A 15,599-nucleotide genomic window follows, 5' to 3' on the forward strand; every position below is an offset into this window, starting at 1 on the left:
TTATGGGAATTCTGGGAATTCATTCTGGGAATTCATTCTGGGAATGAATCCTGGGAATGAATCCTGGGAATTAGGGGAATTCATTCCAAGAATGGTGGGAATGAAATCCGGGAATTCCGGGAATTCATTCCAGGAATTCATCCCGGGAGTTAATTAGGGGAATTCGTTCCAGGAATGGATAATTCTGGGAGTTAATTATGGGAATTCTGGGAATTTGTTCCAGGAATACATGTTGGGAATGAATTCCGGGAATTCTGGGAATTGATCCCAGGAATGAACAATTCCGGGAATTAATTATGGGAATTCTGGGAATTCATTCTGGGAATGAATAATTCTGGGAGTTAATTGTGGGAATTTTGGGAATTCATCCTGGGAATTCTGGGAATTCTGGGAATGAATAATCCTGGGAATTCTGGGAATTCATTCTGGGAGGTAATTCCGAGAATTCATCCCGAGAATGGACAATTCCAGGAATTAATTATGGGAATTCTGGGAATTAATTGTGGAAATTCTGGGAATTCATCTAGGGAATAAATCCTGGGAATTCTGGGAATGAATCCTGGGAATTAATGATGGGAATTCATCCCAGGAATGAATAATTCCAGGAGTTAATTCTGGGAATTCTGGAAATTTATCCCGGGAATTACTTCTGGGAATTCTGGGAATTTGTTCTGGAAATTCATCCTGGGAATTCTGGGAATTAATTCCGGGAATGAATCATTCTGGGAATTAATTATGGGAATTAATTACGGAAATTCTGGGAATTCATCTTGGGAATGAGTAATTCTGGGAATTAATTGTGGGAATTTTGGGAATGAATCCCGGGAATTCCCAAGGAATTCTCCCATGGAAAATCTCTCCCCATTCCCTCTCCCTGCCCATCCGGAATTCCAGGAAAATCCCCAAATCCTGGGAATTCCCCAAAATCCCAACCTTGGGAATGCCGAAAACCCTCGGATGGAGATTCCCAGATTCCAAGGATTCCCCAAATCCCAGGAAAAGGGGAATTTTCTGGGAATTTTCTGGGATTTTTCCGGGATTTTTCTGGGATTTTTCTGGTATTTTTCCAGGATTTTTCTGGTAATTTTCCAGGATTTTTCCGGGATTTTTCCAGGATATTTCTGGGATTTTTCTGGGAATTTTCCGGGAATTTTCCGGTATTTTTCTAGGAATTTTCTGGGATTTTTCTGGGAATTTTCGGGAATTTTCTGGGATTTTTCTGGGAATTTTCCAGGATTTTTTAAGTAATTTTCCGGGATTTTTCTGGGAATTTTCCAGGATTTTTCCAGTAATTTTCCGGGATTTTTCTGGGAATTTTCTGGGATTTTTCCGGGAATTTTCCGGGAATTTTCTGGGATTTTTCCGGGATTTTTCTGGGATTTTTCCGGGAATTTTCCGGGAATTTTCCGGTATTTTTCCGGGAATTTTCCAGGATTTTTCTGGGAATTTTCCAGGAATTTTCCGGGAATTTTCCGTACCTTCTTCATGAAGACAGAGTCCTGCCGAGAACATTTCTCCACCTTCAGCTTCAGAACCGAAATGTCACCGATGGCGCTGCGGGAAATCCATGGAAAATTCGTGGGAATTCATGGAAAATCCATGGGAATTCATGGAAAAACATGGAAAATCCATAGGAAATCCAGGGAAAAATCCAGCGAAATCCGGGAATTCGTGAGAATTCATGGAAAAATCCATGGGAATTCATGGAAAATCCATGGGAATTCATGGGAATTCATGAACAACGCCAATCCCAAATTCCCCCATCCCAGAATTCCTGAAAACCCCAATCCCAAATTCCCGAACAAATCCCCTTGGGAATTCCCGAAAACCCCAATCCCAAATTCCCAAATCCCTTTGGGAATTCCTGAACAAACCCAATCCCAAATTCCCCCATCCCAAAATTTCCGAAAACCCCAATCCCAAATCCCATGGGAATTCCCGAACAACTCCAATCCCAAATTCCCGAACAAATCCCAAACAAACCCAATCCCAAATTCCCAAATCCCTTTGGGAATCCCCAAAAACCCCAATCCCAAATTGCCGAACAATTCCCATGGGAATTCCTGAACAACCCCAATCCCAAATTCCCCAACAAATCCCAAACAATCCCAAATTCCCGAATCCCATGGGAATCCCTGGACAATCCCAATCCCAAACGCAAATTCCCGAACAAATCCCACAGGAATTCCCGAACAACCCCAATCCCAAATTCCCAAATCCCATAGGAATTCCCAGACAAACCCCAATCCCAAATTCCCCCATCCCAGAATTCCCGAGCAACCCCATTCCCAAATTCCCGAAAACCCCAATCCTGAATTCCCGGACAATCCCAAATTCCCAAATCCCACAGGAATCCCCAAACAACCCCAAATTCCCAATTCCCATGGGAATTCCTGAAAACCCCAACCCCCAAATTCCCAAATTCCCGAATCCCTTTGGGAATCCCCAAAAACCCCAATCCCAAATTCCCGAACAATCCCAAATTCCCGACCAATTCCCACGGGAATTCCCAGACAATCCCAAATTCCCAATTCCCACGGGAATTCCCAAACAAACCCGAATTCCCAAACAATTCCCATGGTAATTCCCGAACAATCCCAAATTCCCGACCAATTCCCATGGGAATTCCCGAACAATCCCAACCCCAAATTCCCAAACAAATCCTGTGGGAATCCCCAAACAACCCCAATCCCAAATTCCCGAACAACCCAATCCCAAATTCCCAAATCCCATGGGAATTCCCGAACAACCCCAATCCCAAATTCCCAAATTCCCGACCAATTCCCATGGGAATTCCCAGACAATCCCAAATTCCCAATTCCCACGGGAATTCCCGAACAATCCCAAATTCCCAAACAATTCCCATGGGAATTCCCAAACAATCCCAAATTCCCAAACAATTCCCATGGGAATTCCCGAACAACCCCAATCCCAAATTCCTGAACAATTCCCATGGGAATTCCCAAAAACCCCAATCCCAAATTCCCGAATCCTGTGGGAATTCCCAAACAACCCCAATCCCAAATTCCCAAATTCCCAATTCCCATGGGAATTCCCTAACAATCCCAAATTCCCGACCAATTCCTTTTGGAATTCCGGCTCACCTCTCCATGCAGAGGCGCTGCCGGTTGCCGTGGCGATCGACGAAGCTGCAGAGGATCTCGAGCACGAAGAGTCGGATTTCGGGATCCTCCAGCAGCGCCGGCGCCAGCAGCCGGTCCAGGAACGCGCTGGGCAGAGCTGTGAGCAGGTTGGTGCACTGGAACCCCACCGAGACCTGGGAATGCCGGGAATTCCCGGAAAATCCGTGGGGAATAGAATAAAATCCATGGGAAATCCATGGGAAAATCCGTGGGGAATCCGTGGGGAAATAATCCATGGGAATCGGGGGGAAATGTTGGGAAAATCCATGGGAAAATGTCGGGAAAGTCATGGGAAATTGTTGGGAAAGTCATGGGAAAATCCATGAGAAATTCATGGGAAAATCCATGGGGAATCAGGGGAAATCCATGGCAAAATCCATACGGATTCAGGGGAAAATCCATGGGGAAATCCATGGGGAAAGTCATGGGAAATTATTGGGAAAATCATGGGAAATCCATGGGAAAATCCATGGGGAATTAGGGGGAAATCAGGGGAAAATATTGGGAAAATCATGGGAAAATCCCAGGAAAAATACTGGGGAAATCCGTGGGGAAATCCATGGGAAATACCAAGAAAATACTGGGAAAATCCATGGGGAAATCCATGGGGAAATTCATGGGGAATCAGGGGAAAGTCATGGGAAAACTATGGGAAAATCCATGGGAAAATCCATGGGAAAGTCAGGGGGAATAGCAGGGAAATTCATGGGGAAATCCATGGGGAATCCATGGGGGAATCCATGGGGAAATCCATGGGGAAGTCATGGGGAAGTCATGGGAAAATCATGGGAAAGTCATGGGGAATCCATGGGGAAATCCACGGGAATGAGGGGAAAATCCATGGCAAAATCCATGGGGAAAGTCATGGGGAATGAGGGGAAAGTCATGGGAAAATCAGGGGAAAATAAAGGGAAAATCCATGGGAAAATCCATGGGGAAATCCATTGGGAAAGTCATGGGAAATCCATGGGGAAATCCATGGGAATGAGGGGAAATCAGGGGGAAATCCATGGGGAATCATGGGAATAGCGGGCAAATCCATGGGGAAATCCATGGGAAAATCCATGGGGAATCAGGGGAAATCCATGGCAAAATCCATGCGGATTCAGGGGAAAATCCATGGGGAAATCCATGGGAAAAGTCATGGGAAATTATTGGGAAAATCATGGGAAATCCATGGGAAAATCCATGGGGAATTAGGGGGAAACCAAGGGAAAATATTGGGAAAGTCGTGGGAAAATCACGGGAAAAATATGAGGAAAGTCATGGGGAAATCCATGGGGAATGAGGGGAAAATCCGTGGGTAAATCCATGGGGAATGAGGGGAAAGTCATGGGAAAATCATGGGAAATTATCGGGAAATTTTTGGGAAAGTCATGGGAAAGTCATGGGGAAATCCATGGGGAAATTCATGGGGAATCAGGGGAAAATCATGGGAAAACTATGGGGAAATCCATGGGGAAATCCATGGGAAAGTCAGGGGGAATAGCAGGGAAATTCATGGGGAAATCCATGGGGAATCCATGGGGAATCCATGGGGAATCAGGGGAAAATATCGGGAAAGTCATGGGGGAAATCCATGGGAAATTATTGAGAAAGTCAAGGGGAATCCATGGGGAATCCATGGGAAAACCATGGGAAAGTCATGGGGATTCAGGGGGAAATCCATGGGGAAAGTCATGGGGAATGAGGGGAAAGTCATGGGAAAATCAGGGGAAAATAAAGGGAAAATCCATGGGAAAATCCATGGGGAAAGTCATGGGAAATCCATGGGGAAATCCATGGGAATGAGGGGAAATCAGGGGAAAATCCATGGGGAATCATGGGAATAGCGGGAAAATCCATGGGGAATGAGGGGAAAATATCGGGAAAGTCATGGGAAATTATTGGGAAAATCATGGGAAATCCATGGGAAAATCCATGGGAAATCAGCGGAAAATATCGGGAAAGTCATGGGAAGTTATGGGAAAATCCATGGAAAAATACCAAGAAAGTGCCGGGAAAATCCATGGGAAAATCCATGGGAAATACCAAGAAAATACTGGGAAAACCCATGGGGAATCAGGGGAAAAATCCATAGGGAAATCCATGGGGAAACCCATGGGGATGAGGAGAAAATCCATGGGAAATTATTCGGAAAGTCATGGGAAAATCCCAGGAAAAATACCTGGAAAATCCATGGGGAAAGTCATGGGAAATTATTGGGAAAATCATGGGAAATCCATGGGAAAATCCATGGGGAATTAGGGGGAAATCAGGGGAAAATATTGGGAAAGTCGTGGGAAAATCACGGGAAAAATATGAGGAAAGTCATGGGGAAATCCATGGGGAATGAGGGGAAAGTCATGGGAAAATCATGGGAAATTATCGGGAAATTTTTGGGAAAGTCATGGGAAAGTCATGGGAAAGTCATGGGGAAATTCATGGGGAAATTCATGGGGAATCAGGGGAAAGTCATGGGAAAACTATGGGGAAATCCATGGGAAAATCCATGGGGAAAGTCATGGGGAAATCCATGGGGAAAGTCATGGGAAATCCATGGGAAATACCAAGAAAATACTGGGAAAATCCATGGGGAAATCCATGGGAAAGTCATGGGGGAATAGCAGGGAAATCCATGGGAAAATCCGTGGGGAATAGAATAAAATCCATGGAAAATCCATGGGAAAATCCGTGGGGAATCAGGGGAAAGTAATGGGGAAATTATGGGAAATTATGGGGAAAGTCACGGGAAAATTGCGGGAAAGTCATGGGAAATTATTGGGAAAGTCATGGGGAAATCTATGGGGAAATCCATGGGGAATCAGGGGAAAGTCATGGGAAAACTATGGGGAAATCCATGGGGAAATCCATGGGGAAAGTCATGGGAAAGTTATGGGAAAGTCATGGGAAATCAGGGGAAATCCATGGGAAAATCCATGGGGAAAGTCATGGGGAATCAGGGGAAAGTCATGGGAAAACTATGGGAAAATCCATGGGGGAATCCATGGGGAATCCATGGGAAATCCATGGGAAATCCTGGGAATAGCAGGAAAATCCATGGAAAATCCTGGGAATAGCGGGGAAAGTCGTGCAGAAATCCATGGGGAATCATGGGGAAATCCATGGAAAAATACCAAGAAAGTGCCAGGAAAATCCATGGGAAATACCAAGAAAACACTGGGAATATCCATGGGGAATCCATGGGAAAATCCATGGGAAAATCCATGGGGAATCAGGGGAAATCCATGGCAACATCCATGCGGATTCAGGGGAAAATCCATGGGGAAATCCATGGGAAAGTCATGGGAAAGTTCATGGGAAATCCATGGGGAAATCCACGGGAATGAGGGGAAATCAGGGGAAAATCCATGGGGAAATCCCGGGAATAGCGGGCAAATCCATGGGGAAATCCATGGGAAAATCCATGGGGAATCAGGGGAAATCCATGGCAAAATCCATACGGATTCAGGGGAAAATCCATGGGGAAATCCATGGGAAAGTCATGGGAAATTATTGGGAAACTCATGGGAAATCCATGGGAAAATCCATGGGGAATTAGGGGGAAATCAGGGGAAAATATTGGGAAAGTCGTGGGAAAATCATGGGAAATTATTGAGAAAGTCAAGGGGAATCCATGGGGAATCCATGAGGAAATCCATGAGGAATCCATGAGGAAATCCATGAGGAATCCATGGGAAATCCATGGGGAAATCCATGGGGAATCCATGGGAAATCCATGGGGAATCCATGGGGAAGTCATGGGAAAGTCATGGGGAATCCATGGGGAATCCATGGGGAAAGTCATGGGAATGAGGGGAAATCAGGGGGAAATCCATTGGGAAATCCCGGGAATAGCGGGCAAATCCATGGGGAAATCCATGGGGAATGAGGGGGAAGTCATGGGAAAGTCATGGGAAAATCCATGGGAAATACCAAGAAAATACTGGAAAAATCCATGGGGAAATCCATGGGGAATCCATGGGGAAAACACCGGGAAAGTCATGGGAAATTATTGGGAAAGTCCATGGGGAAATCCGTGGGGAATCCATGGGTAATCCATAGGGAATTCATGGGGAAATCCATGGGAAATCCATGGGAAAATATCAGGAAATCCATGGGAAATCCATGGGAAAGTCATGGGGAATCCATGGGGAAATCACAGGAAAATCCTGGGAAAATCCCAGGAAAATATCGGGAAAGTCATCGGAAAGTCACAGGAAAATCCATGCGAAATCCATGGGAAAATACCGGGAAATTATGGAAAAATCCCTGGAAAAACCACAGGAAAATCCTGGAAAAAATCATGGGAAAATCACGGGAAAATTATGGGAAAAATCCCAGGAAAATCTCGGGAAAATAGTGGGAAAGTCATGGGAAAGTCATGGGAAAATCACGGAAAAATCCTGGGAAAATTCTGGGAAAATCCTGGGAAAATTATGAGAAAATCCATGAGAAAATCCCTGTGAAAATCATGGGAAAATCCCAGAAAAAAAAATGCTGGAAAAATCCCAGAAAAATCCTGGAAACACCCCTTGAAAAATCCCATAAAAATCCCAGGAAAATCCCAGAAGAAATCCTGGAAAAAATCCCAGAAAAATCCCTGGAAAAAATCCCAGAAAAATCCTAAAAATATCCTGGAAAAAATCCAGGAAAAATCCCAGAAAAAATACCCAGAAAAAAACCAGGAAAAATCCTAGGAAAAATCCTGCAAAAATCCAGGAAAAAAATCCTAGAAAAACTTCAGAAAAAAATCCCAGAAAAATCTCAGGAAAAATCCCAGAAAAACCCTGGAAAAATCCCTGAAAAAAATCCCATTAAAAAAAAGGGAAAATCCCAGAAAAATCCCAGAAAAATCGTGGAAAAACCAAAAAAATCCTGGAAAAAATCCTGGAAAAACCCAGAAAAACCCCAGAAAAATCAGGATTTGGGGTCAGAATTCCAAAGGGAAAAACTCCTGGAATTTTCCCGTTGGGAATTCTTTGTTCTCCTACCTGCAGCAGGGATTTGAGGAGCATGATCTGCGTCAGGCGGTTCCGGTTTTCCCTGGAAAAAATGGGGAAAAATTGGGAATTCTGGTGGGAATTCCATGTGGGAATGAGGGGAAGGGATGAGGGAAAGTTTGGGAAAAAATGGGAAATTCTGCTGGGAATTCCAGGTGGGAAAAGGGGGAAGAAAAAGGGGAAAATTTGAGGAAAAATGGGAAATTCTGACGGGAATTCCAGGTGGGAATGAAGGGAAGGAATGAGGGAAAGTTTGGGAAAAAATGGGAATTCTGTTGGGAATTCTGGGTAGGAATGAGGAGAAGAAATGAGGGAAAAGTTTGGGAAAAATGGGAAATTCCTTTGGGAATTCTGGGTGGGAACAGCAAAGAAAAAATGGGAAAATTTGGGGAAAAATGGGAAATTCTGTTGGGAATTCCAGGTGGGAATTCCAGGTGGGAATGAAGAGAAGGAATGATGGAAAATTTGGGAAAAAATTGGAAATTCTGGTGGGAATTCCAGGTGGGAAAAGGGGGAAGAAAAAGGGGAAAATTTGGGGAAAAATGGGAAATTCTGATGGGAATTCCAGGTGGGAATGAGAGGAAGAAAAAGGAGAAAATTTGGGGGAAATTTGGGAAATTTTGGTGGGAATTCCAAGTGGGAATGAGGAGAAGAAATGAGGGAAAAGTTTGGGAAAAAATAAAAAATTCTGCTTGGAATTCCAGGTGGGAAAAGGGGGAAGAAAAAGGGGAAAATTTGGGAAAAAATTGGAAATTCCAGTGGGAATTCCCAGTGGGAATGAGGGGAAGAAATGATGGAAAATTTGGGGAAAAATTGAAAATTCTATTGGGAATTCCAAGCAGGAATAAGGCAAAGAAAAGAGGGAAATTTAGGAAAAAAATGGGAAATTCTACTTGGAATTCCAGGTGGGAATAGAGCAAAGAAAAAATGGGAAATTCCATTGGGAATTCCCAGTGGGAATGAGGTGAAGGGATGAGGGAAATTTGGGGAAAAATGGGAAATTCTATTGGGAATTCTGGGTGGGAAAAGGGGGAAGAAAAAGGGGAAAATTTGGGGAAAAATGGGAAATTCCATTGGGAATTCCCAGCAGGAATGAGGTGAAGAAATGAGGGAAAAGTTTGGGAAAAATGGGAAAAATTCTGCTTGGAATTCCAGGTGGGAATGAGGAGAAGAAACGAGGGAAATTTTGGGGGGAAATGGGAAATTCTTTTGGGAATTCTGGGTGGGAAAAGGGGGGAGAAAAAATTGAAAATTTGGGGAAAAATGGGAAATTCTATTGGGAATTCTGGGTAGGAATGAGGGGAAGGAATGAGGGAAAGTTTGGGAAAAAATTGGAAATTCCTTTGGGAATTCCAGGTGGGAAAAGGAGGAAGAAAAAGGGGAAAATTTGGGGAAAAATTGGAAATTCCATTGGGAATTTTGGGTGGGAATGAGGGGAAGAAATGAGGGAAATTTTGGGAAAAATGGGAAAAATCTGTTGGGAATTCCAGGTGGGAACAGCAAAGAAAAAATGGGAAAATTTGGGAAAAAATGGCAAAATCCATTGGGAATTTTGGGTGGGAATGAGGTGAAGAAATGAGGGAAAGTTTGGGAAAAATGGGAAAAATTCTGCTTGGAATTCCAGGTGGGAATGAGGTGAAGAAATGAGGGAAATATTTAGGAAAAGCAGGAATGGGCAGAAAAGCAGGAATTTCTGTGGAAAAGTGGGAATTTGTGTGGAAAAGCGGGAATGTGTGGAAAAGTGGGAATTTGTGGAAAAAGAGGAATTATTGGAAAAGCGGGAATTTGTGTGGAAAAGCGGGAATTATTGGAAAAATGGGAATTATTGGAAAAACAGGGATGGGTGTAGAAAAGCAGGAATGTGTGGAAAAACGGGAATTTTTTGAAAAGCGGGAATTATTGGAAAAACAGGAATGGGCAGAAAAGAGGGAATTTGTGGAAAAGCGGGAATGTGTGGAAAATTGGGAATTTCTGGAAAAGTGGGAATGTTTGGAAAATCAGGAATTTGTGGAAAAGTGGGAATGTTTGGAAAAGCAGGAATTTGTGTGGAAAAACGGGAATTTGTGGAAAAACGAGAATTTGTGGAAAACTGGGAATGGGTGAGGAAAAGTGGAAATTTGCGGAAAAGTGGGAATTTGTGGAAAAATGGGAAATCGTGGAAAAGCGGGAATGGGCGGAAAAGCAGGAATTATTGGAAAAATGGAAATTACTGGAAAAACAGGAACAGGCAGAAAAGCAGGAAAGTGTGGAAAAGTGGGAAAAGTTTGGAAAATCAGGAATGTGAGGAAAATGGGGAATGTTTGGGAATTGGGAATGTTTGGAAAAGCGGGAATGTGTGGAAAATCGGGAATGTGTGGAAATTCAGGAATGTTCAGAAAATCAGGAATGTTTGGAAAATGGGGAATGTGTGGAAAAGCAGGAATTGGTGGAAAAGCAGGAATGGGCAGAAGAGCAGGAATGTTTGGAAAATTGGGAATTTCTGGAAAATTGGGAATTGGCAGAAAAGAGGGAATTTGTGGAAAAGCAGGAATGAGCGAGAAAAAGAGGGAATGCTTGGAAAAGTGGGAATATGTGGAAAAGTGGGAATTTGAGGAAAATCAGGAATTTGAGTGGAAAAGCAGGAATGTGCAGAAAAGCAGGAATGGGAGAGGAAAATCGGGAATGTGTGGAAAACGGGAAATGTTCGGAAATTCGGGAATGTGTGGAAATTCGGGAATGTTCAGAAATTCGGGAATGCTGAGTCTGGACTCACCCGGCCCTTCCCGGCTCCAGGGAACTGTGGGAATTGTGGGAATGGTGGGAATTTCCCGGCAGAGGAACTTTGTTCATGATGAACACCATCACCTCCGACTGCTGGTAGGGAGGCAGCGTGCCCGAGAACGAGCCTGGGAAAAAATGGGAATAAAAAATGGGAATTTGGGAATGATGGGAATGATGGGAATGGGAGGCAGCGTGCCCGAGAACGAGCCTGGGGAAAAACGGGAAAAACGGGAAAAATGGGAATAAAAACCGGGAATTATGGGAATGGGAATGATGGGAATGGGAATGGGAATGGGAATGGGAATGGGAATGGGAGGCAGCGTGCCCGAGAACGAGCCTGGGAAAATGGGAATAAAAACTGGGAATAAAAACCTGGAATGATGGGAATGGGAGGGAGCGTGCCTGAGAATGAGCCTGGGAAAAAATGGGAATTATGGGAAAAATGGGAATAAAAAACGGGAATTGATTATTGGGAATGGTGGGAATTAATGATGGGAATGGGAAGGAGCGTGCCCGAGAACGAGCCTGGGAAAAATAATGGGAATATTAGGAAAAATGGGAATAAAAACCAGGAATTACAGGAAAAATGGGAATGGGAATGGGAGGGAGCGTGTCTGAGAACGAGCCTGAAAAAAATGGGAATAAAAAATGGGAATTTGGGAAAAATGGGAATATTGGGAACGATGGGAATGGGAGGGAGCGTGCCCGAAAACGAGCCTGGGAAAAATGGGAATAAAAACTGGGAATAAAAACCAGGAATTATTGTGGGAATGATGGGAATGATGGGAATGGGAGGCAGCGTGCCCGAGAACGAGCCTGGGAAAAACGGGAATAAAAAATGGGAATAAAAAACGGGAATTATGGGAATGGGAATGATGGGAATGATGGCAATGGGAGGCAGCATGCCTGAGAAAGAGCCTGGGAAAAATGGGAATAAAAACTGGGAATAAAAACCAGGAATTATTGTGGGAATGATGGGAATGATGGCAATGGGAGGCAGCGTGCCTGAGAAAGAGCCTGGGAAAAACGGGAATAAAAAATGGGAATAAAAACCGGGAATTTGGGAATAAAAACATGGAATTGAATGTTGGGAATGATGGGAATGGGAATGGGAGCATGCCCAAGAACGAGCCTGGAAAAAACGGGAATATTGGGAATAAAAACCTGGAATTGTGGGGAAAAATGGGAATGGTGGGAATGGGAGGGAGCATGTCCGAGAACGAGCCTGGGAAACAATGGGAATTGTGGGAATAAAAACCGGGAATTATTATGGGAATTATGGGAATAATGGGAATGATGGGAATGGGAGGGAGCATGCCTGAGAATGAGCCTGGGAAAAACGGGAATATTGGGAATAAAAACCTGGAATTGAATGTTGGGAATGATGGGAATGATGGGAATGGGAGGCAGCGTGCCCAAGAAAGAGCCTGGAAAAAATGGGAATATTGGGAATAAAAACATGGAATTATTGTGGGAATGATGGGAATGGGAACTGGGAATGGAAATGGAAACTGGGAATGGGAATGATGGGAATGGGAGGGAGCGTGCCCGAGAATGAGCCTGGAAAATGGGAATAAAAACCTGGAATTATGGGAAAAACCGGGAATAAAAACCTGGAATTGAATGTTGGGAATGATGGGAAAAACGGGAATAAAAACTTTGAACATTGGGAATGATGGGAATGATGGGAATGGGAGGGAGCGTGCCTGAGAATGAGCCTGGGAAAAATGGGAATAAAAACCTGGAATTACGGGAAAAATGGGATTATTGGGAATGATGGGAATGGGAGGGAGCGTGCCCGAGAAAGAGCCTGGAAAACGGGAATTGTGGGAAAAACGGGAATTGTGGGAATTATGGGAATGATGGGAATGGGAGGGAGTGATGGGAATGGGAATGGGAACTGGGAATAATGGGAATAATGGGAGTAATGGGAATAATGGGAATGATGGGAATAATGGGAATGGGAGTGATGGGAGGAATGGAAATGGGAATAATGATAGGAATGACAGGTATAGGAATGGGAATGATGGGAATAGTGGGAATGATGGGAATGGTGGGAATAATGGGATTAATGGGAACGACAATGGGAATGATGTGAATAATGGGAATGACGGGAATGGAGATGGGAGTGGGAATGGGAATGATGGGAATGGGAATGGGAATGATGGGAATGATTGGGAAATTGGGAATGATGAGAGTAACGGGAATAACAGGAGTTATGGTAACTTTGGGAATAATGGGAACAATGGGAGTAACTGGAATAATGGGAATAACGGGAATAATGGGAATGATGGGAATGGAAATGGGACTACTGGGAATGATTGGGAAATTGGGAATGATTGGAATTATGGGAATGATGGGAATGATGGGAATAATGGGAATGGCAGGAACGGGAATAATGGGAACAATGGGAGTAAGTGGAATAATGGGAATAATAGGAATAACGGGAATAATGGGAATGGGAATGATGGGAGTAATGGGAATAATGGGAATGGAGATGGGAATGGGAATGATGGGAATGGGAATGATGGGAATGAGAACAGTGGGAACAATGGGAATGGAAATGGGAATAACGGGAATGGGAATGGGAATGGGAATGGGAATGGGAATGATGGGAATGATGGGAATGATGGGAATAATGGGAATAACAGAAATGGCAACAGGAATGATGGGAAAAATAGGAGTAAAGGGAATAATGGGAATAATGGGAGTAACGGGAGTAACAGGAATGATGGGAATAGTGGGAATAATGGGAATAATGAGAATAACTGGAATAATGGGAATAACGGGAATAACGAGAATGACAGGAATGAGAATAATGGGAATGATGAGAAGAATGGGAATAACGAGAATGGGAATAATAATGGGAATGATGGGAATAACAGGAATTGAAATGGGAATAACAGGAATGATTGGGAAATTGGGAATAATGGGAGTGACGGGAATAATGGGAATAATAGGAACAATTGGAATAACGGGAATGATGGGAATGGGAATGGGAATGATGGGAATGGCAATGGCAAAGAACCCCCAGATCACCCCAATCCCATTCTCCACACAATTCCCTCCAGAAAAACCCTGGAAAAACCTGGAAAAAAACCCCAAAATCCCAGAAAACCCCACAAAAAAAAACCCCAAAACCCCCCAAAAAAACCCAAAAAATCCTGGAAAAACTGCAGAAAACCCCAAAAAACCCCAGAAAAAACCCCCAAAACCCCCAAACCCCCGGGAATTCCGACCGATGGTTTTGATGACAGCTTCCTGGAACATCCTCTCCTCGTGCTCCTTGATCTTGCGGGATTTGCCGGCGCTGCAGTCGTAGCTGCCGGTGAGCTCGTAGTCGATGCTGAGCCGGAGCTGCCGGAGGAGAGTGTTGAACACCTCCAGCACCGTGGGGCCTGGAAAATGGGAATAACGGGAATGAAAAATGGGAATAACGGGAATGGGATTGGGAATAACAGGAATATTGGGATCAGGAATGAATAATGGGATCAGGAATGGGATTGAGCCGGAGCTGCCGGAGGAGAGTGTTGAACACCTCCAGCACCGTGGGGCCTGGAAAATGGGAATAATAATGGGAATTATGGGATTGGGAATGGTGGGAATGGGATCAGGAATGGGATCAGGAATGGGATCAGGAATGGGAATGGGAATGTTGGGAATGGGATCGGGAATGGGAATAATGGGAATGGGATCGGGAATAATAGGAATGGGATTGAGGCGGAGCTGCCGGAGCAGCGTGTTGAACACCTCCAGCACCGTGGGGCCTGGAAAATGGGAATAACGGGAATTATGGGAATGGGATTGGGAATGAATAACGGGAATGGGATCAGGAATGGGATCAGGAATGGGATTGAGGTGGAGCTGCCGGAGCAGCGTGTTGAACACCTCCAGCACTGTGGGGCCTGGAAAATGGGAATAATAATGGGAATGAACAATGGGAATGGGATTTGGAATGGGAATGGTGGGAATGGTGGGAATGGGATCAGGAATGGGATCGGGAATGGGATTGAGGCGGAGCTGCCGGAGGAGGGTGTTGAACACCTCCAGCACCGTGGGGCCTGGAAAATGGGAATAATGGGAATAATGGGATTGGGAATGGGAATAATGGGAATGGGAATATTGGGAATGGGATCAGGGATGGGATTGGGAATGGGATTGGGAATGGGATCGGGAATGCTGGGAATGGGATCGGGAATTATGGGAATGGGATCAAGAATGGGATTGGGAATAATGAGAATGGGACAAGGAATGGGAATGGGAACACTGGGAATGGGATTGGGAATATCGGGATTGGGATCAGGAATGGGATTGGGAATTATGGGAATGGGAATGCTGGGAATGGGATCGGGAATAATGGGAATAGGATTGGGAATGGGATTGGGAATGGGATTGAGGCAAAGCTGCCGGAGGAGAGTGTTGAACACCTCCAGCACTGTGGGGCCTGGAAAATGGGAATAACGGGAATAACGGGAATGAAAAACGGGAATGGGATTGGGAATGTCAGGAACGGGATTGGGAATGCAGGAATGGGAATAGGAATGAATAATAGGAATGAATAATGGGAATGAATAATGGGAATGACGGGAAAGAACACCGGGAATAATGGGAATGAACAACGGGAATGAATAACAGGAATGAACACTGGGAGTAACGGGAATGTTGGGAATAATGGGAATAAACAATGGGAGTAACGGGAATGAACGGAAAGAAT

At 44.4% G+C, this 15,599-nt stretch overlaps 1 protein-coding gene across 1 annotated transcript in view; it reads right to left on the minus strand.

The window, feature by feature from the left end:
• Positions 1–1,325: 1,325 nt before the first annotated feature.
• LOC146440507 (protein EFR3 homolog B-like) overlaps positions 1,326–15,599 on the minus strand; it is a gene marked incomplete at its 3' end in the record, with an annotated part of 66,027 nt that continues 51,753 nt past the window's right edge. The window contains exons 10-14 of the mRNA XM_085056784.1: positions 14,125–14,283; positions 10,878–11,010; positions 8,117–8,168; positions 3,105–3,277; positions 1,326–1,554 (exon numbers count right to left, since the gene is read on the minus strand). Of these exons, the coding sequence (XP_084912910.1) occupies positions 1,326–1,554; positions 3,105–3,277; positions 8,117–8,168; positions 10,878–11,010; positions 14,125–14,283 (746 nt within the window). The remainder of the gene's footprint in view (positions 1,555–3,104; positions 3,278–8,116; positions 8,169–10,877; positions 11,011–14,124; positions 14,284–15,599) is intronic.

The sequence above is a fragment of the Lichenostomus cassidix genome, chromosome 3 (genome assembly GCF_008360975.1).
Source record: "Lichenostomus cassidix isolate B80296 chromosome 3, HeHo_3.0, whole genome shotgun sequence".
In the NCBI taxonomy this organism is placed as follows: Eukaryota; Metazoa; Chordata; class Aves; order Passeriformes; family Meliphagidae; genus Lichenostomus; species Lichenostomus cassidix.